The following is a 26,385-nucleotide window of genomic DNA, read 5'->3' as shown; positions in this document are numbered from 1 at the left end:
AGGTGTGTCAGACACATCAAGGGCTAGGGGACTTTACAAGGCCAAAGTACAGGGCAATCCTGCCCTCTTGCCACAAGGCCTCTTGACAGCTCATGCACTGGGGGTCCTGCTGGGGACTTTTCCTTCAAGGTGAGACTTGTTGTTCATATTTATAAGGCAGATGGGAAGTCATGTAGAGAACTCACAGCATGGTTTGCTCTAGGCTCCATCCTCCTACAGGGTGGGGACCCTGCGCCAGACCAGGAGGGCCCCTCCATGGTTAGGGCTGCACAGTAGAGAACTGGCCTCTGGGAGGCCTCCCCAACAACTTCTCTGGTTTCAGAGGCCAGCTGGGGTTACTGGGCTGCTGACCACTTGTGCACTCCCAAGACACAGACCTTTATCACCTCCGTCCTGCCTGTGGTGGGGATTTTATCACACTCCAAATTTCTCCTTGTTTGCCTTTTTCTGGGGCCAGGCCTAACCTGCTGTGGGCTTTGGCAGGTGCCAGGTGTGGGAGGGGACATCTGTCAGCTTTGCCATCTCTCTACCCTTGGCAGCCATGGAGCTGTTTATAGTTTGGACTGCAAAGCCCTCCCTCTGGTGCTTGGTCTGCTCCCTGGCCTGCTCTGCCTGGGCCACATGGGACTGGGATCGTGGTGGGGAGGGGGGCTCCTGGTTCTCTCCCTCATGACGCCGCTCCTGGGGCAGATGAAAATCAATTCTGCTGCCTGCCAGGCCTTTTGGGGCCAGGGGAGCTCTGAGGGGCACCTGTCTCACAATCACTCACCGGCTCCCAGCTCCCTGCTTGGGGGTCTGGCTGCTTCCCCCTGTACTTGGGGCCTCCCAAATATCTCTGGCTCCTGTGGTCCCCCATTTCTCAGGGACCCCACTACTTCTCTTTCCTGCTTCCTTCCTCTTCCTCCTTTTTTGTGATGTGTGCCTGTTATTTATTCATTTTTTTCTTCTTTTTCAGTTTTATTAGTTAGAATTATTACAGTTCGAGTGCACATATACATTATATTGCATGTCCTCTTCCTCCCTCTTGAGCAGGGAACCTTTCTGGTGGGTGCAGATTCCTCGCGTCCTTTCTACTCCCCTCTCAGGGCCTGGGCTTTTGAAGCTCAAGCCCTTTCTCCATTTCTGAGGAACCTCCCTTCCCTGAGACACTGAACACAGAACTCCCTCTGAGGGGCCAAGGGGAAACTGGAACTATCAGGGAGAAAAACCCTTCATTTAAACAGTCCAAGACGGCCATGCCCCCTCCCAGAGCCCCTCAGCAAACTCTGCAAACCAGACTCCTTCTCAAGCAAGAATCATCTTTATTGCAACTAGGATTTTCCACTGTGACTATAGCTGTTCTTCGGTTCTCAAGGGTCTGGAGCACTTGTGGCCGAGGGGAGGGGCTGGCCCAGTAAGAACGGGCTGTTCCTCTGGAACGATCAGCAACAAATAATTCTGTTGGATAGAAGCAGGGAGATGTGCCCCATCTGTCCTCACCACACGCAAAACAGCCTCTCCCTGAGGCTGCTCCTGCCACCCCCGAGAGGGGCTGTGTGTCCTAAGGACGCACCATACCGTGGTGACAAGAGGGCAGAGTCAGGGACCAACTGGACAAGGGGATAGACGGGAGGGAAAAGAGGGTCTTGGGAATGTTTGTGAGGGAAGGAACAGGCCAGTCTTTGGGGCTCTTCCTGAAAGCCTGTGTACCATGGGGCCTCTTGTGTTTCTGTAGCCTTAGAGTTTGTCCAGCTTGAGTCACCCTGAGGTGGGCCTCTCACCCAGCTGGAGCTTCCACATGCTCCCACCCACAGTGCCCAAACCTGACCGTGTTGCTGGAATCCATCTGTTTTCCCTACAAGAATGAGAGCTTTTAGACGGTTCAGGGCCTAGATCTAACTTATTTCTGTCACCCAGCACAGGGCTAGGCACAGAGCAGCCAGTGACCTATATTGACTAAATGAATGAGTGAACGATGATGAGGGCAGCCATGGCAGAATGTGCAGATTGTGCACTGCCCAACCCTGGGTGGTATCATTCATGTAAACTATAGTATGAGTTGTGCGTTCTAGAGTTGTATGATATGTAACCAGCACGACAGTGCGAGGCAGCCTAGAAATGAATCAGTGAGTCAGTGAGTGAGACAGTGAGCCTACCCACCCTGTCTCCCCTGGCCTGCACAGGTCTGGTTATGAGACTGCTGCTGGGACTATGCCCTGACTTTGTTGTTTGGGGCATTCAGAGCTATAGAGGGTGCCCTGCCCTCCTGGCCCACCTTGCCAGGATTTGTGGCATCATGTCTACAGCAGCCCCAGCCCCTGTATTACCTGCCAGCCCCGGCCTGCTAGGGTCACCCTGAGCCGACCTCTCCCTAGTAGGGCCACCCTGGGCTGAATCTGAGGGTGGGGGTAGGGGTGTAGCACAGGCCTGGAGCTGGGGTTTTATGAGAGAAACTGCTGCCGTCCCCTCCTGTCTCCTTCTGCACAGTAACTGCTGGTTCTCGAAAGCAGATTTCTAGTGTTTCCTGACTGTCAGGACTGAGAACTGGGAGGCTTGGGTCCAGGATTGGACGTAAGCTGGGGGTCCCGAATCTCAGTCTTTGTGTCTGGGATGGTGGGTCACATCCTGAAAAATGTCAGAATCAGTTTCTTGTGTTTGTGAGGGAAGCCCTCACTTCCAGCTTGTGGGGAGAACTATCTTTATCTCTATTTTATAGACAGAGATGACAGGCTGAGAGAGGGCCAGTGGCTTGCCTGAGGTCACACAACCTGGAGATTCTGTCTGACTCTCTCAGCCTCGCCCCTATTGTCCCTTTCTGTGCTGCTGTTTAAGATGGGTATCTTTTTAAGGTGGGAAACAAAGAAATGAAGGGCATCTCTAACCTCTGCCTTTCCCCATCAGCCCCTTCTCAGGTTTACTCACAGAGGAAGGGAAGAGGGCCAAGGAGGCGGGGTGACTCTGGGGGCAGATTCAGAGCTGGCAAACTCCTCTAGAAGCACCTTCATGGTTCCTCTGCTGGTTTTCTCTGCTCTCTGATCTCTGCTACCTTTTACCTCCCTGTCATTTAGCCCTGGTTCCCATCCTCTGGTGGTTCACAGACAGCAGGCTCCAGAGGCACCAGCCCTGTTCTGGCGGTCGGGTCACCTGAGTTCTAGGGTGGTGGGTAGCCAGGGCTGACGGGTACAGTCTTTGAAGTCAGATGAACCTCAGTTGGAATCCTGGCTCTGCTGCCCTGGGCAAGTTTCTCTGCCTCCCTGAGCCTTCATTCCCTCCTCTGTAAAATGGGAAAAGTAACAGCATCAACTTCAAGGAGCTAATTGTGAAGGTGCCCTGTGGAAGGCGCTGACGCTCTCGGTGAGCCCAGGCTCTGGCTCCCTGAGGGATTCTTGGAGCCCCTGCAGCCTCAATGTGCTCATCTGTAAATGGGGCATCCCACTCCGGATGGCTGTGAGGAGATGGTGACGTAAGGAGGTAAAGGGCTTGCCACATGGAGTGGCTCAGTCGCCTGTAGGACCCCACAGCCTTCTGGTTCTGACCTCCCCGTGTGCCTCAGGAGGCTCCTTCTACCAGGACTTACCTCGGAGGGCTCCATTCGTGCCTGGTCGAAGGAGATGCCCTTGATGTTGGGCAGCAAGAGGCCTTGTTCTCTGAGCAGGTCTGGAGAGGGGAGGGTGCGGCTGCTCAGTGCCCTGTGGGCAGGTGTCTGTGTGTGCAGCGTGGGGCCAGGCCAGCCGACCCCTGGCTGCTCCACTGCCCAGAACAGTCAAAGGACTTGGTTCGTCTTCCTCCCTGCTCGGTCCCCCATCGGCCATCCACTCCAGAAAGCCAGGGCTCTAAACAGCTACCCCTACCCATTTATTAAAAATCTATCTTAAGGGAATTTTTCTTGAATATATTCAGTAACTATGAACACATTCTTATGCAGATACTCTTCTTAGCAGCATTTTAAGGAATGTTCAATTTGTTGAAGGCTTCTTCGGAATCTATTAATGAATTTTATTCTTCTTGTTTAACTGAGCGAAATGGCTGAAAATGCTGTGCACTCCCCTGAATGATAAAATGTTGGCAGAAACAGAAAATGTCTCAGAAAAGGATTAGGAAAAAGTCATTATAAACTGAAGAATTAACCTTAAAACACTAGAAGTTTGGTTATACTAAAAAGAAAATATCCCTTAATTATATTAAAGAAATAACATTCACAAATATACTCATTTATCAAATAAACGAAAAATAATCCTTAGAGTAAGGTTTTGGTAAATTTTAAGTGGAGTAAACTTGGAGAATTGGTCATTTTGCAAATTGAATTTCAAAGAATTATCCACTTGGCCAGTTGATTTTTGGCAAACTGAGTTTCTGAGATTTGATCTTGAGGGTCTAGCATGGGCTCCCCCTGCTCGTCCTCTGCTCTGACCAGCCCTTACGCCATGCCATTTCTTTGTCATCGCTCTGGGATCGGGGGAAGATCTGATTCACTCTTGCTGGTCTAATGTGTTGTTCTGATCCCATTGCAGGGGGTAGGATGGTGCCTCTGGTCTCCCATCTGTCCTCAGATCATGCAGAGGACTCCTTACTAGCCTTCCTGCTCCAGCCTCTGGACCCACCTCATTTCAGTCCTCTCTGTGTTGGAACCAGATGACCCTGCCTGCAGCACAGGCCTTCATGAGTCTCTCCCCTGCCAATTCTTTTACCCTTAGGCCACCTCTTACAGGCAGCCCTCCTGTGTTTTCTCGGTGGCTTTGGCCTGACTCTTTTCCTTCTTGTAGGGGAGCTTTGGACAGGACTCCAGTGTAAATAGCACACACTGGCATTGTGCAGTCCACTGGCCTGGGTGTTCAGACCCTGCAGGACTATATAGGCTTCCTGGGTCAGGCCTAGCCCCTAGCTCATCTCTTGACTCTCACCATGGATATCTGTAGTCTAGGATCCAAGATACACTTACTGAGTGAGCCACACATGGTAGGCACTGGTGAAGGTGGGACCCTTTGTCTTCATTCTTTTCTCCCCATCCCAAGTCAGGGTGCATCCTTGCCCACCTGGACTCTGGCTGCTATTACTAGCATTCCCCACCTCCAGGTGATTCCCCGTCCTGAACACAGACGCTTCATGCCCTGACCCGTCCCTGGCTACCATCGGCCACAGAACGGATGGCAAGCCCTTCAACCTGGTCAGCATTTGAGCCCCTGCCTGTTCCTCTGGCCTCACTCTGCAGACATGAGTCCTCGAGTTGGAGCAGGGAAAAGCTCATGTTGGGGAAACAGGAAGCCAGGGTTCTGGACTCAGCTCAGCCAGAGACTTGCAATGTGACCTTGGGTTAAGTCACTTAACTTCTCTGGGCCCATCTGAAAGATGAGGGGGCTGAGCCAGGTGATTTCTCAGAGGCAAGTAAGGTCTGAGCTGTTTATCTTACACATACTTTCTGAGTATCTTCTGGATGGGAGGCACTGGACAAGGTGTCGGGGACACAGTGAAACAAAGATGGGGTCCCTGCCCTCCAGCAGCTCACCATCTTGTTGGGGACAAGAACAAAGACCAAATAATCATCTGGGTAGATGGGCAGTTGTTACACAGACTGCGTCAGGGAGGTGTAAGGAGAGGAGAGTGGTGAGTTCTATGGAGCAGAGGGGCCTGACCAGGCTCTACATTCCCAAAGGACTCACTTTCCACACCCTTCCAACTTCCTGGGACCACTTCCCAACGTACTGCCGGACCTCTGTTACCTCCTGTCTTCTTCTGCGGAAGCCCAAACTAAGACAAGGGTGTCTGGGGAAAGTTTGATTTTGTCACTGATACCTAAATTTGGGAGTGATGTCACAAAAAGTTCAGCTTTCTGGCAAAGATAAAAAATATCTTGCCCTGCTGGCATTTGACTGAGCCGAGGGCTGGCTGCCCATGTAAAGCGGGACATGTCTGCCGTAGGCCCTACCTGGGCTGCTTCCTTCAGGTGTGCTACCTTCCTGGCCCCTGCAGGCCCTGGAGTTGGGGGCCGTGGGCTCCACTGCTCTGAGAGCCCTTCCTTGTCTCACTTTCCATAACACTAATCCCCCACCTCCCCCGAGAAGCCCTTCCTCACTCTGCTTCTGAGCTCTTGTTGCCACTCATGGCCTGGGTGAAGAACAGGAGGGCACACCCAGCCCCTCCCCACCCTCCTCACTGGCTGTACCCCAAATTTCAGATTTCACCCTCCTCCTGCCTGGCACGTGGGCAATTCTTAACCAGTCCCAGGGGACAAGACAAGCCAGCTCTGCACAGAGCCTCGGGCATGGTTGATGCACAGGGTATGTGGGCATGAAGAGAAACACAGTGGGGCTCACTGTTATGATGGGGCAAAAACCTCCTCTTCAGAAGCTCTAAGAGAAGGGCCTCCAGACGTTCTTCCTACAAGAGATGAAAGGGGAACAGGAAGGTTGCTTCAGCTGGGTTGGCAAATTCTGGTCACGGGAGTGGGAGGGCTCCAGTACACAGGTGCCCACATTTATTTTGTTCACTCACATCCTAAATACTTAAGACAAGACTGGCGTATCGTAGACACATAGTAGTAGCAAATGCAGTAAATATTTAAGTGTACAGAAGAATGAAGCAGGCACGTTTAAGTTCTGGGGTTTTCCTCCACCCCAGGGGCACGGGGGCTCTAGGGCAAGCTATCACCCATGGAAAGCGATGGAGGCTTTCAACCCCCTGCACCAATGACTCAGGGCCTTTTTTCAGGCCTGCTGGTGGGGCCTTCAGGACCACGGGGAGTCCAAGGGTAAGGAAAGAGACTCACCTGCTTTGCAAGGCTGGGGGGTAAAGACCCAGGGTGACTGTGATGCTACTAGAGAAAAGAGATCACCCTTTAGGTCATGGCAGCTGCTTGGGGGTTACAACCGTCAGTGAGCTTCAAGTCACAATACACCTTCCCCGTCTTTCCTTCCCTCCTATAAACTACTCCATTCAACTCGCAGCAAGCTTGGAAACTTGCACCCTGTAACCATGGACTCGCCCCACCTCCCTTGCCTCCCCCATCAGCCATCTTATTTTTTCTGAAAATCCCGAACCTAAAAAAACCACATTACCTGTTTGGAGAGAACTGGAGTTTTAATTTCTGATTTTTCGAGAAAAACACAACACTTGAAAGGAGTTTCTATGAGGAGTTGAAATTAGGTCAGGACAGGAGAAGAATTTATGTTCCATCCGGAGGGATTTCCTTCCCCCTACCCTCTGTGAATACTTGTCCGGGCCTTGCGCCTCTCACCTGGTCCTCTCCCCCCGCCCCAGCTGCTGGTTCACAGGTGTTCAGACAGTGAATGTGTGGGTGTTGCCACGGGAAAGGGCCCTGGCGGGTGCTGGGTGCTCCTGGAGGGCAAGGGAGGCCGGGCTGGGTACAAGGTGGCAGGAGAAGCTCGGCTTAGCCGAGGGAAAGCCTTTTACAGCGAGTCGTTTGGCTGTAGAATCACCTGCTGGAAGCCAGAGGACCCCTTGGTTTCCAGGGGGTTGTCTCTGGGCCTCTATAATTCATAAGTTACCTTATAAACCAGAAACCAGTCTTTTTACCACTAGCCAGAGATGACTGATCTCTGGGCCACAGAATCGTGCTGACTAAGATCCCAGGGTCCTGTTGTAATACCACAGGCTTCTAGGCTCACTTGTGGTGGGGTGACCCCCCCCACCTCCTTATCTGAGGCCCTGTCCCAATTTCAAGGTCTGTAGAGTGGGAAATAGGAATTCCAAGAGGGCTCAGAATAGAGAGGTCAAGATTTTGAGGGAGCTGTATTTCCCCAGAATTCCTCCCTCTCTAGCTTGGGTCACCTCTCTCAGGGAGCAGAGAACACAGACACATTTAGCCCTCTGTGAACTCCGTTTCTTTAATCTTTCCCCTGGTTTTGTGGGCAAGGGCTTTCAACACAGCCATCTCCAGGGGAGACAGTCAAGGGCACTGAACAGAGGATGCTGGAGGCAAAACCCTATAGTTGCTAAAGAGGTCCTTGGAGGAGCACGGGGGGCCAAACTGAGGGGAACTGGTGTTAAAGTATTTTAATGTTCTCACAGCAGGCGCAGCTGTTTGGGTGTGGACTGATGGCATATTAGCAGATGACTTGGCAGTGAGGTTTGCCACTGCCCTCTGTCATCCTGCCTCAGTCAGCTGGCCCTGGAGGGGCCCTCAAGTGGACCCAGGCCCCCTGGGGAATAAAGAACTTTGAGGCTTACTCACCCAGGAAACTGAGACGGAGGCGGTGTTGCCGGGGCCCAGCAGCACCAAGGAGCCCGGCTGGACGACTGCAGCTGTGTGGCCATCAAGGTGGACAGTCGGAGCATCAGGGGTGTTGACAGTCAGTCCCACTCTCCCTCTGGACTGGTTAGGAGTCTAAATGAGGTTAAAGCAGAAAAGGTACATGCCAGGACAGAAGATGGAGTTCCTCAGCCCCCAGCTTGGAGGAATGGGAACAAGACTGTCTTAGGAGTCAGGGTGTCTGAGTTTTCATTCTAGCTTTGCAGCAACTTGCTGTGTGACCTTGGGAAGGTCACTTACCTTCCCTGAGCTCCTTTGAATTAAGATTACATCCTTCTTCTCTGGGCATGCATAGCAGGTAAGAGCATAGATTTTGGAGCCAGAATCTAGCTCTACTCTTACACACTGTGTGGCCTGAGACAAATTTCTTCATTTCTCTGTGCCTCAATCTTCATGCTTATAAAATGGGGATACTAATTGCGTAAATGAGTTAATTTATGTAAAGTGCTTAGAATGGAACCTGGCATCCAGTCATGCTGTTGTTACCTATTGTGGTTACTGTTACTATTGTTTGTCCATCTGGTGCCCTATTCTCAGAGCCTTTGGAGACAGAACATTGAGCACGGATTTTGGAGTCTGGGACTGACTTCAAATCCTGGATCCACCACTGGCTGAGCAATGTGAGCTCGGGCAAGTGCATTCACCTTGCTGAGCCTCAGTTTGCACCCTTATAAAAGGAGGGTGAGAGGACAGGCTTTGCAAGGATTTTGTCAACACAGGGGTACGGGCTGGCACCCAGCTGCTCACTACATCTACCGCATGCCCCTCCGTCTGCCTCAGGAGGTGTGGCTCAGCAGGGCCAGGGTTTTGTCCCATAGTGAGTGATAGTGGCAGCCACAGGGACTGTCACCCAGATAGGGCAGTGAGCTATAGGAATCATCTCCTTAATCCTCATAACACCTGTGAAGAAGGGATGGTAATTTCCAGGGTCCACAGTAGGAAAGTCCAGCCAAATGGAACATGCCTCTGTGGCCCAGTCCTGTCCCCCGTTCCAGAATCTATCCTGAGATCCTGCGCTGAGGTGCCAGGGGAGAAGCTGGCAACACACCCACCTTGGGCCCAGGCTCCAGCTCTCTCAGTGACAACAGCTGAATGAGGTCGGCAGCCTGGAAGAAGGGCAAGGTGGGTGTTGGCCTTGAGAATCCTGCAGGTCGGTTCTGAGCAGGCTCATGGGGGTGTCAGTGGTGTTCAACGACATGTAATTGTCCCCAGCTGAATGTACCACCGGCACACCACTCAGTCCCAGCATGGGAGGAACCATTCACTTGGCTTTTCATCATGATTTATCTGGAAAGATTGACTTTTTATGGTTTCAATGATTTCCCCCCCCCCTCAGCATTTTACTGTGAAAATTTCCACACATGCAGTAAAGTTGAAAGAATTTTATAGAAAACATTTATAACCTCATCACCTAGATTCTTCTATTAGCATTTTCCTTTACTTGCTTTATCATATTTGTATTCATCTATAAATGCGCCATTGATTTTTATTTGTTTGTTTGTTTTTGATTTTTTGTTTTGGGGGGAAGAGGTAATTAGGTTCACTTATTTTTTCATTTATTATTATTATTTTTAGTGGAAGTACTGGGGGTTAAACCCAGGACTTTGTCCATGCTAGGCACATGCTCTACCATTGAGCTATATACCCTACCCACTTCCATTGATTTTTGAAAATCATAAATCATTATAGAAAACACTACACAAATGTATACAGTAAAAATTAGAAGTCCATCCCAATAATTCTTCCCCTTTTTCCCTAAATCGTATTCTCAGGGCTAACCATTGTTGACATTTGGGAGTATATCCTGACAGACTATTTTCTACACACATATAAGCATGAATAGATGGGGACATTCTAACCACAAGGTCCTACACCTTGTTTGTTCCTTTCAACATCAGTACATATAAAACAACCCCATTCTTTTAAACAGCTGCATGCATTCTGCCTTATATGACCATAACATGACTTATTTTACCAATTCCTTATCGATAGACACCTAGGTTAACTGTATTTTTCACCCTGTAACAAGTGAAGCTGCAAAGAACACCCTTGCACATATACCCTCACCCACTGGTGTAAGAATTTTTGTAGACAAGGAATCACAGGGTTTATTTCTAATTGTCTCAGAGCTGCTACACCTGTGTGGAGGGGCGGGAACAGTGTGGTGAGGCAGGAGACCTGGCTCCAGTCCTGATCTCACTTGCTGGGTGACTTGAGAAAGTCACTATCCCTATCTGGGCCTTGGTTTCCTCATGGGAAAAATGGAGCAGTCACATTTGCTCTCTTCCAGATATGGATCTTGGGATTTCATATTTCAGTGTTTACTGAGCACCCACTGTGTGCCCTTCATAGAGTATATGGCTCATAGTCCCTGTCCTCAAAATAGGGGAGACATGAACACACAAAGTTAAATAAATGAGCACACACAGAATACACATCTGTGTGTATGTGTGTGTGTGTATACATATATATACATAAACTTTACTCATGCATGCATACACAGTGTAATCAATGTTTTGAAGGGAAAAGAACAGAAAGAGAGAGAGGATGGAGAGAGAGAGAGAGAAGGCTTACTTCAGATATTTAGATGTGGTCAAAGAGGGGCTCTCTGAGGTGATGACATTTACACTGAGACCAACAGTGGAGAGGGGTGTTCCAGGCAGGGAGACCAGCATATACCAAGGCCCTGAGGTGAGCACCAGCTCAGCCTGAGTGGCTGGCGTGTAGTGGGTGAGGTCACAGAGCTAGAGAGGTGGGCAGGGGCCAGATCATACAAGGCCCTGGGAGCTGCAGAGAAGAGACTGGATTTTATTCAGAATGTGGTGAGGAGCTGCTGGAGGCTTCTGAGCAGTGATCTATCTGGATTTCCCCTCATTTGATCCCCTCACCAACCCTGGGAACTTGTTCTCCTTGGAGACTTCTGTATGTGCGCCTCCTTGTCATCAATGAGGCTACCTCCTCAGAGATGTCTTCACCCACTACTGTGTCCAGGGTAACCCTCTTACCTCCACAAGTCACTTGCTGATCCATTGCTCTGTTTATTATAAATAAGGTAAATTATTTTATTTATCTGACTGTTTTCCTCTTCAGTTTCTATTCCCGCAGGAAACTTTGATGTCTGCAAGGGCAGGGACCCTGTCTGCACAGGGCATGGCACACTGTAGGTCTTCGGTACATATTTGCAGCATAAATGTTACAGCAAAGGGGCCTAGGTGTTCAAGGAAGTCTTCCCAGAGGAGGGAACTTCTAAACTGGGTTCTGAAGGCTGAATAGGAGTTTTCCAGGTGAAGTTGAGATTGAGGAAGTGACTTACCTAGAACCCACCCAGAAAGGTGCTTCTGACAGCTGGGCCTTGGTTTCTTCATGTGAAAAATAGAGCAATAAAGTTATGTACTCCCCTTCCTCAAGCACTCACTACGGGGTCCTGGGAGTTCACATGGATTTCCTTGTTGGTGTAGAGGCAGGACAGGATGTCACTGTAGGTTCCCAGTGGAAAGGCCAGGTCTGCCATGCTGCCCTGGGCTAATTTTGGGAGAGGCCATGGGGGCAGGTGATCAGGCCTTGGGGCTCTCTGGGCTGGGCTGCAGAGGGTCACAAGCTTCAGAAAAATGGAAGAAGAAGGAGAAATTCAGTGGGAATATCCTCCCCAACCAAAAACTGGTTGCAGTTAATATATGTAGGGCTCACTGTGTGCTAAGCACAGTGCTGAACATTTATGTGTGCAATCTCATTTCAACCTGACAACAGTGCCATGGCATGGAAACTATTATTGTCACCATTTGATAGATGAGGAAACTGAGGCCCAGAGAGGGGAGGTGACTTTCTCAAGATCCTACACATGCTGAGAAGTGGAGCTGGGTTTTGAACCTATGAACTATGCTTCCTTGCTTCGCCCCCATGTAACCTCATTCCTTTCTCTGTGCCTTTGTTAACACCTCTCCTTCCTATCCACTCAAATCCTTCCCATCCTCCTGACCCACCTCTCACCATTCCATGGAGGAGCTGGGCAGCCAGCCTCGTTCCTTCTCTGGGCCTCAGTTTCCACATCTGAGAGGTCCCTTCCAGCTGGGCGTTACACATGGTCCTGCTGCTTCTGAGCCACTCCCCCACCCTCTGTTGGAGCCTAATTCTCGCTCATGGGACATGCAGCCTCTTGGCCTCCTGCTCTCCAGGGCTGAGCGGGACTCCCTGGGCTCAGCACGAGCTCCAGAGGGCAGGGCCTGCTGGGTCTCCCCTTTCTTCTCCGTTTCCTGCTCTCTCCTCTTTCGCCTCCCAATTCTTTTGCTTGCTCCTCCTCCTCCTTCTCCTCTTTGTGCCTCCTTTCCACAGAAGCCCCACCTCATGTTCCTCTTTGCCCAGCCTCCCACAGACCAGTGGATGTCCCCCAAGGCTCTGCCCGGCCAGGGGGCTGGCTCACCCTGACTTTCATCAGGATGGCCTCCTCTGTGAACTCCGTGGTAATGACATAGTACTGGAAGTCTTCCAGGCCCGAGCTGGCTGGGGCTACAACAAAGAAATGAAACTGGGGCTCATCCTCCCTGGGGGATGGATGGAAGGGACTGGGGAGGTTGCGAAGCAGGGAGAAATTCGTTCTCCCTCTCTGCTTATCTTTAAGTTCCCTGTGGGCTGGGCCTGTGCTTCTTGTAACAACATTTATTGAGCCATAACTCTGTGCCAGGTTATATGCATTGCAATGGTTCTCTGTGGGCCTATGATTAATCCCATTTTACAGACTGTGAGACAGGTTTGTGGGGAGAACTGAGGTCATAGTGCCCTCTTTTCCCTCCACTAAGAAGTAGTGCCTGGCACACAGTGTGGGAGACAGCAGATAAGCGTCTTCCCTGACCAGGAGCTACGTACACAGAGTGCTGTGTAACAGGTCTTTCAGCAGCAAGTTGAGCAGGGTTGTGGCCAGGGGGCACACCTGGAGGGGGGGCACGAGGGGGTTGTTATTGAGGCCGAGGTGAGGTCAAGGGGCTGTCCCTTGGGGTCACATCTCTCAGGAGGGTGTGTGGAGGTGAGCAACTTACTGTCTTCTGCAGGAGGAAGGGCAATGCCTCGTCCAGGACATCTGTCACCATCTCCAGAGCTTTGTTCACCAGGAGGGGGTCTATCCTAGGGCCACGGGAAAGCAGGTGGGGCCTGAGACACCATAGAAAGAGAGACAGGCCAGAGCTGGGAGTCCAGGGCAGGGCAGAGGAGAGCCCCAGTGGGCTTGTGTAACATGGAAGCTCAGGGTGGCTGCTTCCTTCCTCGCCTGGTATCCCTCACCTCTCCTCTCTCCTCTTCCCCACTTTCCTTTTCTGCTTATTTTTTCCCCCTTCTTTCCTTCTTGCTTTCTTTCTTCCTGCCTCTGTCTTCCTCCTCTTTATTTCTTCTTGATTCTCCCTCTCTGCCTGTCTCTTTATTTCTCTCTCTGATAAAGTTCTCTGGGATTTTTAAGGAGGGAGTGATCACACCTGGCAGTGGAAGTCAATGGAAGGCTTCCTGGAGGAGGTGGCTTTTGTGTTGGGTATATTTCATAGGTAATGGCCACTTTATGCTGCAGGTTCTGTGCTAAGTGGCTCCCATGGCTTAGCTCATCTCTTCCCCGCAACCACCGCATGCTGGCTGGGCTCTGTGAGTGATCCCATTTATTCGTGAGGAAACTGAGGCTCTTAGAAGTCAAATAGTTTGGCCAGGGGTCCCAGTGTTAGGAAGCAGACAAGCCAAGATTTGACCTGGGTGGATGTACACTACAACCATGGCATTCAACATGGAGGCAGGGGAGGCCGATGGGTGGTGTGTACAGCTGGTGGCCTTGGAGATGACCCTGTCGCTGACACCCTTGGTCACTCTAGGCAACTTAGGCTGGGGAGAGGCAGCCCCAGCCTGGAGTCTCAGTGAAGGGCTGAGCAGCAGGAGCGGCACAGGAAGGCCTACACCTGCAGTGGAAGCGCAGGAGTAGAGGTGGGTACTCACTGCTCCAGCCCCTCGATGCTCAGGCATCCTGGTGGGGTGTGGCACTCCTCGAAGGCCACGCTGGTCTTGTTCCCCGTCTGCTCTAGCCATACCCCAGTGCGGATATTCTTGATGACTTTGAGCTTCAGGATCCTGTAGGGGCAGCGTGTCTGGGCAGGCTCCAAGCTACAGTCCAAGACTGAGGCCAAAAGTCACAGGCTGGTGGCCCACTGTTGCCTGGAGGGCTCCAATGAAAAACTAGGAGAGTTTATTAAAAATGTAGAGTTCAACCTGTGGAAATTGTGAAAGATCTGACAACTCCGGGCTCGTCTCCTCACTGGGTGGCACTCACCTGGGGCTGATGTGACCTTGAGATGGACCACACGCTCTCCAGTTTGCTACCTAGCAGGCCAAGGGTCAAGTTGCATTTTTACTGCACATGATTATAGGGGCTATGATATATTTATCGTATAGCAGAGAAATATTTCTCTGTGCCCACATCTCTATCAAAGAAATGTATTTCTTTGTTCTCACTTTTCTATTAAAAAAGGAAGTGAGGCAAAGAATGCCATATTTTACAAGAAAAGCTGGAGTGGACATATTCCTCAGGGGCATTTAAGAATATTCCTGTTTCCACTCCTATTCAACATAGTCCTGGAAGTCCTAGCCACAGCAGTCAGGCAAGAGAAAGAAATAAAAGGGATCCAAATTGGAAAAGAAGAGGTAAAAGTGTCATTATATGCTGATGACATGTTACTATATATAGAAAACCCTAAAAGGTCCACACAAAAGCTACTAGAGCTGATTGAAGAATTCAGCAAGGTAGCAGGTTACAAAATTAATGTTCAAAAATCAGTTGCATTTCTTTACACTAACGATAAATCAACAGAAAAAGAAAGTAAAGAAACAATCCCCTTTAAAATAGCACCCAAAGTAATAAAATATCTGGGAATAAATCTAACCAAGGAGGTGAAAGAATTATACACAGAAAACTATAAACCATTGATGAAGGAAATTAAAGAAGACTTTAAAAAATGGAAAGATATTCCATGCTCTTGGATTGGAAGAATCAATATTGTTAAAATGGTCACACTGCCCAAGGCAATCTACAGATTTAATGCAATTCCTATCCAATTACCCAGGACATATTTCACAGAACTAGAACAAATCATAATAAAATTTATATGGAACCATCAAAGACCTAGAATTGCTAAAGCATTACTGAAGAGAAAGAAAGAGGCTGGAGGAATAACTCTCCCAGACTTCAGACAATACTATAGAGCTACAGTCATCAAGACAGCATGGTATTGGTACCAAAACAGACATATGGACCAATGGAACAGAATAGAGAGCCCAGAAATGAACCCACAAACCTTTGGTCAACTAATCTTCGACAAAGGAGGCAAGAATATACAATGCAATAAAGACATTCTCTTCAGCAAATGGTGTTGGGAAACACTGGACAGCAGCATGTAAAACAATGAAGCTAGAACACACCCTTACACCATATACAAAAATCAACTCAAAATGGATCAAAGACTTAAACATAAGACAAGATACAATAAACCTCCTAGAGGAAAACATAGGCAAAACATTATCTGACATACATTTCAAAAATTTTCTCCTAGAAGAAATAAAAGCAAGAATAAACAAATGGGACCTAATGAAACTTATAAGCTTCTGCAGAGCAGAGGAAACCAGAAATAAAACAAGAAGAAAACCTACGTAATGGGAGAAAATTTTTGCAAGTGAAACCGACAAAGGCTTGATCTCCAAAATATATAAGCAGCTCATACGACTCAATAAGAAAAAAATAAATAACCCAATCCAAAAATGAGCAGAAGACCTAAACAAGCAATTCTCCAAGGAAGACATACAAATGATCAAAAAGCACATGAAAAAATGCTCAATATCACTAATTATCAGAGAAATGCAAATCAAAACTACAATGAGGTATCACCTCACACCAGTCAGAATGGCCATCATTCAAAAATCCAAAAATGACTAATGCTGGAGAGGCTGTGGAGAAAGGGGAACCCTCCTACACTGCTGGTGGGAATGCAGTTTGGTGCAGCCACTATGGAAAACAGTGTGGAGATTCCTCAAAAGACTAGGAATAGACTTACCATATGACCCAGGAATCCCACTCCTGGGCTTGTATCCAGAAGGAAATCTACTTCAGGATGACACCTGCACCCCAATGTTCATAGCAGCACTATTTACAACAGCCAAAACATGGAAACAGCCAAAATGTCCATCAACAGGTGACTGGATAAAGAAGAGGTGGTATATTTATACAATGGAATACTACTCAGCCATAAAAACCGACAACATAATGCCATTTGCAGCAACATGGATGTTCCTGGAGAATGTCATTCTAAGTGAATTAAGCCAGAAAGAGAAAGAAAAATACCATATGAGATTGCTCATATGTGGAATCTAAAGACTCATGGACAGAGAATACAGACTTGTGGTTACCAGGGGGGTAGAGGGTGGGAAGGGATAGACTGGGATTTCAAAATTGTAGAATAGATAAACAAGATTACACTGTATAGCACAGGGAAATATACACAAAATGTTATGATAAATCACAGAGAAAAAGAAAAAAAGAATATTCCTGTTTCATGTGCAAATGGTGCCACTATCACTCCCTCTGTCGCTGTTCTGTTACAACCCCAGGCCAGCATCAGCCACGGTTTAGCAAGCGATCTGAACTCTGAGATGGGCAGTGGACTCTCAAAACAGCCAAAGGCAGTAGGGGACTTGATATTAACATTTTGTGGGTGAGGCCCCGAGGACGGATGTCTTTGTTCAAGTTGCCCAGATGGTAAGTGGGATTGGGGTCCAAGTGTGCTGGACTCCAAGCTAAGCTTGAAGCAGACCCTCCTCGGATCATCCTGTGAAAGCATCCACCTTTTACTCGGATGGGGCACATGTCCCCTGTCATGGAAGTCAGAGGGTTTTATCTCAGCTTCTGCTGCAGATTTACTGTGTGATCCCAGTCAGGTCCCTCTCCCACTCGGTGCCCCGATTTCCTCATCAGAGAAAATGACTTTGAAACTTGCTCAAGTGGAAGGGATTATTGTGATCCTTCTGGTGACATAGGCACAGGCTTTTGCTAGCTTTGCATGGCTGCCTGGAACTGAGGGAGATGGAGGGGAAGCCCCCAGTGCGCATCCTCACCTCTGGCGCGAGAGGTACAGTTTGCATTGCAATGTGACCTGCAGCAGGCTGTCACTCAGGATTTGCAGGGTGACCTCAGGTCCTTTGGCCTCTTCTATGACCAACCTGTGAGTAACATGGAGGGTGTTGGTGGTGTGGCCCAGTAAGGCCCCTGTGACTGTGGAGTGTGTGTGTCTGTATGGCTGGGATAGGGGCAGGCCCCAGGAGGGGTGGGCAGCTTTGGAACAGCCCCTTTCCTCACCCGCAGTCCAGCTGCAGAGCACTGGGCTCTAGTTCCAGCCTCAAAGCCTTGAAGACCTGGGCAAGTCCCTTTCCTTATCTGGGCCTCAGTGTCACCCTCTACAAAATGGGGAGAATGCAGTGGAGGAGCTGTCCGTGCACATATAACTGGGCTGAATTCAAATATAAGTGTTCTGCAAAAGAGACGCAAGCAGATGGGAGGCAGAGAAAGCAAGATGCTGGTGATCCCACTGCCTTCCTCTCAGGGGCACCTGCCCTGCTGAGCATCTGGGAGGAAGGACATGAGCCCTCTGCTCCCATCATGGCCTCAGGTCCCAGCATCTCCCTGAGCTAAGAAGAGCCCAGAGTTTTACGTACTTTTTGAACATTAGATGCAAGCTGGTGACTCATCTGGTGCCCACTGGTGTGGGCAGCAACAAGTTCCAGTGCTGGAGGAAGACCTGGCTGGGTCAGGCTCCCTAAAGGCTGCATGCTCCAGCACGGAACCTTCCAGAGGAGTTTTTAAGAATGACTGGGCCATGTGGGGTTTTTCCTATGGCCCTCCCGGCATGGGTGAGCAGAGGCAGGGCAAATACTCGGGTGCAGTGAGTGGTGGCCAGTCCTAGGCCTTAGGATGTGCTGGGGCAGGCATGGACCCAGCACCTTCCTCCTGAGCCTCTCTGAGACGTGCCTCCACTCTTCAGCGCCTCGCTTTTCATTTCACTTCACCCCCATCAGAAAATGTCTTCTGGACTCTGTCACCTAGGTCCCGCCTGGCTCTCCCTGCCTATGCTTGGAGATGGATTTGAGGCACAAATGTGGCTACATAGGTTGACCTTGCAGGAACCTCTGCCCCAATCTTAATAAATACCGCTCAGCTATATTGGTACTTATTTTACCAGAAGTCTCCAAATCATTTGCCTCAGGGCCAAGCAGGTAATATGAAAGGGAGGGGAGGAGGTGGCTGGGAACTGACTGAGGGACTGCAGACCCTACACCAATGATTGCCACATGGGAAGTCAGGCCAGGTGTGGCCAGATCCTTGTTACAGAGAGAATGGTCCTTCTGGGTTGAATTGTCCCCTGCCCCCTCCACACAAATTCATATGTTGAATTCCTAACCCCCAGTACTTTATAATGTGATTTTATTTGGACATAGGGTTGTTGCAGATGTAGTTAAGATGCAGTCATACTGGAGTAAGGGAGGCCCCTAGTCTAATATGACTAGTGTCCTTATGAAAAGGGAAATTTGGACACAGACACAGACGCGCACCTAGGGAGAACACCAAGTGAAGATAAAGATGGGGTGATGCTTCTCCAAGCCAAGCAAAACCAAAGATTATCAGCAAACCCCCAGAAGCTAGGGGAGAGACACAGAAAACGCCTTAATCTTGGATTTCTAGTCTCCAGAATTTTTCTTGTTTAAGCCACTCAGTTTGTGGTACTTTGTTCCTGCAGTCCTAGCAAGTTAATACAATCAGAAAATCTAGATTTTTATTAAAACTCTCCAGATTTTTAAATATTAGCAATTCACTAAAATATTTTAAAGACACTCTGCAGGTTTGCAATACCCAGGTGTAAGCTGAATGTGGAGGGCTGGAGGGCTGCCAGGCTAAGATCCCTGATTGAGACTCTGCTTTGTCCCTTGGCAGATTTCAAGTGGCTTAGAGAGGTCTATGGACAATAAAAGCACTCTTGCTGTGTGCTTTCCAGGCTGTAGAAAAGCTCCAAAGACACCCGGGCCTCTCCCCGCCCCACCCCTCCCCGTGTCCCACTTGACTGGTGAGAACACTGTGCCTTGTTGGGGAAAAGGCCAGAAGGCGACTCACCCGCCCGCCTGGAGCAGCTCCCCCAGCAGTGGGAGGTTCTGCCCCGAGAGCAGGTCCCTGACCAGCGACAGGTCTAGCCCACTACTCTTCTTGGATAGGCCTTCTCTTACGAAGGGAAGGTGGTCCAGGATGGTGACACCTTCACTCGTGGCCCCCGTCACAAGGATCCTGGTCACGTGGTCCAGGACGTGGTATTTCAACAACAGGTCTGAAATGTCTGAGGACCAGCCCTTTCTCAGCGTGGGGCTCACCCTTCATCCAGTTATTCAACAAATGCCCACATGCACTTGCTCTGAGTCTGCGATTTAGTCATTTAGCAACAGGCACGTATTAAGCTTACCCTCTTCTGGGCGCAGGGACCAGAAGCAATGGGGCTCCTGCCCCCATGGAGGTTACAGCTTAGTGGGGGCGATGGACAACAAATGAGCACTCAGATAAGCGAGCAAAGCAATTTTCAAAAATAAAATGGAGTCGAGTTCGGGTGTGACTGGGAGGGAGGGCTGCTTTAGATAGGGTGGTCAGGGAGAGCCTCTGAGGAGGAAGCATTTGAGCTTAGACCCAAATGAAGTGAAGACATCCACTACTGCAAGATCTGGGGAGAGAGCAATGTAGACAGAGAGAACGGCACATGCAAAGGCCCTGAGGTGGTAGTGAGCCTGGTGAGTGTATGAAACCGAAAGATCAGTGAAGTAGGACTATGGAGAATAAGACAGGAAGTGGATAGACAACAAGGAGTTCACAGCCAAGAGTTAGGGAAAGAGACAGACGGACAGACAGGACAACAAGTACAATTATGCTTGGATAAAGCCACAGATGAGGCTTCACCAAAGGGCTGTGAGAATCCAGTGGAAGGAGACTCCTTCTACTGAGGAAATTGGGATTGTTAGAGCTTTGCTTTAAAGGGTGAGTCAGAATTCACCATGTTGAGAAGAAGGGACAGATTGTTGCAGGCAGAAGGAACAGCACAAATGAAGGAAGGTGGCTGGGAAGCCTATCGAGGTGATCAGGGCAGGTGATGGTGGAAAAGGCTAGAGATGCAGAGCCTTGGAGATGGGATCAGCTCTGGGCAAAGGAAGGCAAATTCTGCTGCAGCTGAGGGAGAGGCCAGGAGAGGAAAAGTCTCGAGCAGGAAGGTGGTGCCATCTTCTACCCGCCCTTCCCTGAGTTCCTGTCTCCTGCCACTCACCCCTTAAAATTTACCTGATTCCAGCTGATCCCTGCTGACCCTCAAGAAGACCATGTGCTGGCCCCCACCTTGGGCCAGGGGCAGCAGCCCCCAGCAGAGCAGTGACTCCCAGAACAGCAGCATCCTCTTGGTCAGGACCTGTGGACACAGAGCTCAGAGCCCCAACTCCACGTCCTCTCCAGGGACCACTGCCTAGCTTCTCCCAGCTTCGCCTCTACTAGCACCATCTCTCCAGACTTCCTTCTCCCCCAGCTCTAGATCTGCTCGTCCCTGAGCACTGAGTGTACTTCCTACCACCTCACATTAGTGTTTTCGGTTCCTGCTGCTCAAATGTCCTTCCCCTTCAGGTATGCTGGCTTCAAATCTGGGCTTTGCCACTTCCTGAGCAAGTTACCTGACCTCTCTGTGCCTCAGTTTTCTCATCTGTAAAATGAGGACAATTGTAGGTTGTTGTGGGGGATGCATTCAATAATACATGCAAAGCACTTAGCAAGCAGGGAGCCCAACAGTGGTTAATGTGGCTGTGCAACTTTGTGAGATGTTGAAAGTTGTAGTGCTCCCTTTTAACCGTGGAGGTGTCTGGATCCTGGGGAGGTTGGGGGGCACCATAGTGGCCAGGGTAGGCACCTGCAGGGCTCGAAGCCATGGCTGTTTACCATCTAGTAGGGAAATATTTCAATATTTCAATCTGTATGTTTATACTGGTTCCTGCTGAACCACAGCCCTGCCTCAGTGGCCAGAAGGGCATAGGTGGGATCCCAGATGCAGTCTTTGGAATTACAAGGCAGAGACCCGTGGGATGCAGACATCTCCAGGGCAGATGCCACTGTCAGCAGGGCCCATTAAGGAGCCGCCACAGCCCTACCCCCATGTCCATCAAGAAGCCACTTGGAGGGTAAACGCTGCCCCCGAGCAAGGACTGGACACCCCAAAGTGCTGAGCTTACTCTGGAGTGCCTGAGAATAGCCTGGCGTTGCCTTGAATCAGCAACAACCAGTATTTTTGTTGCCTGATGGCAGGAGCTCAAAACAGTGATAAAATTGGGTACTACAGAAAGGAAGTTTTTTTGTGTTTGCAGATGTGAAGTTTGGACTGGGAGATTTGTACTCATAGCATTAGCTATTTATATTTTGCTTCCAGGCTGATCTTAAATTCATCCACCACCCATCCAGACAGTATGCAGGCAGTACCTATGTCAGGCACTTTTCTTCATCAGTCTACCCAAGTCAGGTCTCTCCTCCCTTCCTGCTCTTAGTACTTCTCACCGTCTCCCAGGCCTCTCCATCTCTTCCCTTGAGTCATACCAGCCCCGACTTCTATGTGAGTCTTTACTAAGTGGCAGGCCCCATGCTGAGAGCTTTATCAGCTTCATTGCATTATTGAGTCCTTACCAGAATGGGCTGGGGTCACTGATAGTAGGCCCATTTTACAGATGACAAAATTGAGGCACAGTGAGGAGAATGGCTTGCCCCAGGTCACACAGGTGGTGGTTGCAGAGCCTGAATTCGAACCCAGGTGGTCCTGGTGCTGAGAATCTCTTTCACCATGTTATTGTAGATGCTCTAGAAATATTTGTGAAATGCCCACGTTAGCCTCCTTGTCCTTACCTCTCCAAGAATAGGGCTGTCCTGAATCTCTCCCTGGCCTCTGTCTGCAGCTTCTCAGAAAGACACAACTTTTATAACCTGAGCTCTGAAGCTCGGGTGGGTGGGCACATGGCAGGCAGTCCAGCCTCCTGGCCAGACTTGTGCTCAGAGGAACCCTTCAGTGGAGGGACAGGTCCTCTTGGCACCAGATGGTTAGGGGCTTCTGGCCAAAACTCTGACTGCTCTCTGAGGCCGAAGGGGCAGGCTCTGGGCCTGACCGAAAGACCCCAGGGAGGAAGTGGGTGGGGTCCCAGTGGTTTGGGGGGTGGGCCCTTCTCCTTAGAAGCAACATCAGAGCTCTGGAGCCTGGGCAGGGCCTCCAGCTCTTGGGAGGGGCCCAAGGCGGCTCCTGTTACAGGATGTAGCAGTCACAGTATCCAAGGGAGTAAGGGTGTGTGAGGGGGTGTATGGAGGAGAGCGGGCGAGAGGGAGAGGTAGGACTAGGAGGGGCCCAGAGACCACTTTGTGGCCACACCCCATGTCCTTTCCATATTTGTCATCCATGCCATGCCTCTCCAGCCAGACGGGCTGGGGTTCAAATCCCCACCGTCACTCAGTTGTTGTGTAACTGTGGGCCAGTTACTTTCCCTCCCGAGCCTCACTATTCATGTCTGCAAAAAATAAATCCATCTATGTCTTTTGGGTGTTGTGAAGATTCATTAATGTAAATATCAGCACAGGGCCTGGCACATAAGAAGAATTCAAAAAACGTTGCTTCTTTTAATTTCCATTTTATAGATGAGAAAATTGAGACCCAGAGAGGTTAAGTGATTTGCTCAAGGTCACACAGCATGTCTGTGGCAAAACTGGGATTTGACATCAGGGTCCAGAGAGGAAACTGGCTATCCAAGAAGGGGAAATTCAATATTACTACATAATGCAGCTCCCAGACCTTGAGTCCTCACTCCCAATCAAAATGCTACGTAGAGGTTCTCTTACGTGGGGAATCCCGCGCCACCATTGTGAGTGCATGTACCTGACTGTGTCAGCACTGACTCCTTCATTAACCGCTGTCCGGCGCAGTCATCCCAGTGGTGGGCATGACTCATGTCTAGGCAGATTTTCGATTTTCCACAGGGTCCTCCTTGTGGCTCATTCCTTTCCCTTTCACAATCAGAGACGTGGTCAGGGCAGGTGTTAAACTCCATTCCTCAGCTGGACACATGGGGCTGAGGTAGAAGGGCTGGTTCTGGAAGGCAGCAGCTGTGCAGGAAATATGAGGTCAGTGTTACCTAGTTCTGAACGTCTGACTTTGGCTAATGCCAAAAGCCAATGGCTAATGTTATTGTGGTTTGGTACCATATTTCAGATGTACTTATTCTGTGATCTCAGAGTCATAAAATCATGGACTTTTGGTTGGAAGATGCTTTAAAAGTTGGCAGGTCTCCCTTATTTCTGTTGATTGGGTCTCAACATTACTGCCAAATGTCGTCTTCTTGCCTGGGGCAGAGAAAGGCTCTAAGGTTTATTTTCTCATCTGAGCCTCATCTGGGACTGGTGTGGGGTGTTGAGGGAAGCATGGAGGTCTCCTCTCCCTTCCAAGATCTGGCCTCTCTGAACAGGATAGAAGGGAAGATTTTTTGGCTGGAGTGCCATGGATTCATTCTGTTTACCTCATTGACTAATCTCTGCTGAGAGATGGGAGATTTCCTGGGGGTCTCCTCAATGAAAGGGAAGCCATAGGAAGGACACAGAGAGGTACTAGACATCATTACTGTCTCTGACCCTCAGTTTATTGATCTGTAAAATGGGAAAACTGATCTACAGGAAGTGTTTAGCACTGTGCTGGGAACTAAGTAGCCCTCAGGGACTAGAGGTTGTGAGTTGTCTCTGTTATTTTGAGGACGAATTAATAGGGGTTGTTGTTCTGCCGTGGCTTCCGGTGGGAGGCTGGGCCAAGTGGGTGAGGCTTGGGTTCCCACCATTTCACCGGTTCTGTGGTTATTTGAGTTCTCACCTGTAAGATAAAGATAATAACTCCTTTGTTATTGGCAGGAAGAGTTACTGAGATATCCCTTGGTGTTTTTTCATTTGCAGCTGCTGCTAAGACTCAGAGAGAAGCGGAGGTCTTTCCCCTCCCTCAAATCAGGAAGGTGCTGGAATCTTGGAGTTCTGGGCCTAGGGCTCCTGCCTCAGGGGTCCATGGAGGGTATTTGTGTTTCAGGCTGCAAATCAGAAGGAGGCTGGCACAGAAGACAACCCCTCCTCTTCTTTATGGGGGTGGAGAGCCGAGGAGGGTGATGTGATGAGGGAGCAGAGGGCAGAGGCAGGCAGTGTGGGGTAATGGTTAGGAGCTGCTTGGTCATCATTTTGAGCTGTCAGAGCCTCAGCTTCCTCATTTATCAAGTGGGAGAGCCAGAAGCTGCGGGGGGCCGGGGTGAGTGAAGGTCCATGAGACCCTTAGCCCCTGTATCTGCTGGGCAAATGCTTGTCTTGGTTTGGGATCCCCAGAAGCAGACCTTGAGACCAGGATTTGAGGGCAGGTAGTTGATTTGGGAGGTGATGCCAGGAGACACTGGTAGAGGAGGGAGAAAGTGAGAAGGGGAGACGGCTCATAAAGTTGTGTTATCAAGCAAGTGGCTCTGTGGGCACCTGGGGCTCAGTTCCACTGGGATGCTGGGAGCCAGTGTGGAGTTATTCCCTGCTCCCAAGGCATGAAGAAGCCGGGTTATTTATCCACCAACCTCCAGGAAGCCCAAGAGGTTGGGGGTGGTCAGAACCCGGGAGCCATGGCCATGCCTGTTTTGGAGAAGTAGCCCTGCGGTGTCCAAGCTGCTCACCTCTGACAGGATCCTGTGGGCTGGAATGGTGACCCTTCCATCGGGACTGGATAGGACCAAAGACCAGAGGCCCTGCCACGTCCTCCAGGCTCCCCGGAAGCCCTCACAACAGAACCTTGTAAGACCCTAGGGAGCCGGAGGAGACCTACCCCAGACAGGATGGGGATGGGCTGTGTCATCTCCCTTGGGGGTGGGGTTCAGACCCAGATTTCATATGATTTAGAAAAACAGTGGAACGTGGTGTGTGGGGCGTGGACCACAAAGTGTGGCTGGAAGTCTAGGATGCGTGGGGAGCACAGGGCCTGGCGCTTAGCAGCTGCCCAGGGAGTGTTCGCCGACCCTGGTATAAGCACCTGGTGCAGAGTCTTGTCCCGGCCCCTCTGTGACCCTCACGGCCTAGCCCAGGGCTTGGAGACAGGAGAAACTCCTTCCTGGCTGCCTTTCCACACTGTGAGCTGTCCTTATGCCTGTATTTACTCTGGTAGGTAACATCTTTTCCTGAAACACACCCCCGTCCCTTCCCGCAAGGCCCCTCATGAGACTAAAGGGCTCTGTGTGCTGGGGCAGGCCCAGACTCTGGAGGACAGGGGCCTCATCGTCTGTCCTGAACCTGCTGGCATGAGGGCGGCCAGGGAGACAATGGCAGTCACGCGCTGTCCCAGCAGGATGTCAGTGATAAGACCCAACATCCTGGAGGCCAGCTAACAGGAGTGACAATGACATCACCCACAGGTGACATTGTCTGAGCACCTCCCATGTGCCAGGGACCATTTTCTCTCATTTCATCCTCACCACAGGCTTCCAAGGTAGGGACTGTGACTCTCCCCATTTTACAGAGAAGTGAACTGAGACTCACAGAGTGGGAGATACATCCCAGAGTCAAACAACCATGCAAAGTGGGGGCCAGGCCAGAACTCACAGCGTGCCTCCAGAGTCACACTGCTCAGAAAGCCTTCGACCCACCACACTGCCAAGGTCAACACAATGTGTGTCCCCCACAGAAAAGGTTGTCCTATCATAGGTGGTCTTGAGGCTGACATGGAAGACAGGAGGGGACAACCGGCTTTCTTATTTCTGAAGGCCAGGGAGGTGGTCAAGACCTTGGACCTTGTCCATGGGTGACCTGATGTGGCCCAGGCATAGCTTGGGCATGGCCTAGATTGCCTCAAATTTGCCTGAACGAGACCTAGATGTGGCTTGGATGTCCAATTCATAACCTGCCAGGGGAAAAATGACTCCTGAGTTGGGACAAAGACACACTCCAGATGGCAGGAGTCAGAGACAAGTGTTTCTTTATTTCAGAGAGGGACAGTCTACAGAACAGACTCCCACACTCCCACTGAGCCCCAGCCCGCCCT

General features: G+C 50.1%; 1 protein-coding gene across 1 annotated transcript; it reads right to left on the bottom strand.

Annotated features, from left to right (window-relative positions):
- Positions 1-1,284: 1,284 nt before the first annotated feature.
- LOC102545183 (uncharacterized) lies at positions 1,285-22,248 on the bottom strand. The gene is made up of 16 exons (XM_006202645.2): positions 22,209-22,248; positions 20,616-20,739; positions 19,416-19,632; positions 17,369-17,473; positions 14,207-14,338; positions 13,276-13,360; positions 13,106-13,169; positions 12,663-12,748; positions 11,661-11,843; positions 9,298-9,351; positions 8,168-8,320; positions 7,032-7,099; positions 6,743-6,787; positions 6,291-6,354; positions 3,557-3,636; positions 1,285-1,437 (listed from the first exon to the last, which is right to left on the bottom strand). Exons 2-14 carry the CDS (start codon positions 20,722-20,724, stop codon positions 6,327-6,329), a joined length of 1,329 nt encoding a protein of 442 aa, XP_006202707.1. The 5' UTR covers positions 20,725-20,739; positions 22,209-22,248; the 3' UTR covers positions 1,285-1,437; positions 3,557-3,636; positions 6,291-6,326.
- Between the last annotated feature and the right edge of the window lie 4,137 nt (positions 22,249-26,385).

This window comes from Vicugna pacos, chromosome 19, assembly GCF_048564905.1.
Source record: "Vicugna pacos chromosome 19, VicPac4, whole genome shotgun sequence".
NCBI classification, from domain to species: Eukaryota; Metazoa; Chordata; class Mammalia; order Artiodactyla; family Camelidae; genus Vicugna; species Vicugna pacos.
The sequence above is the reverse complement of the archived record's forward strand: the minus strand, read 5'-3'. Positions and strand labels throughout refer to the sequence as shown.

What these genes read in the sequence shown, in the direction of transcription:
- LOC102545183 (XM_006202645.2), bottom strand. Translation starts at nt 20,724, where the DNA reads ATGCTGCTGTTCTGGGAGTCACTGCTCTGCTGGGGGCTGCTGCCCCTG. An exon ending in CCTTCCTCCTGCAGAAGACA is followed by an intron (nt 13,170 to 13,275) that starts GTAAGTTGCTCA and finishes CCCCCCCTCCAG; the next exon opens with GTGTGCCCCCTGGCCACAAC. An exon ending in CTCCAGTTCTCTCCAAACAG is followed by an intron (nt 6,788 to 7,031) that starts GTAATGTGGTTT and finishes TTTCTCTAGTAG; the next exon opens with CATCACAGTCACCCTGGGTC.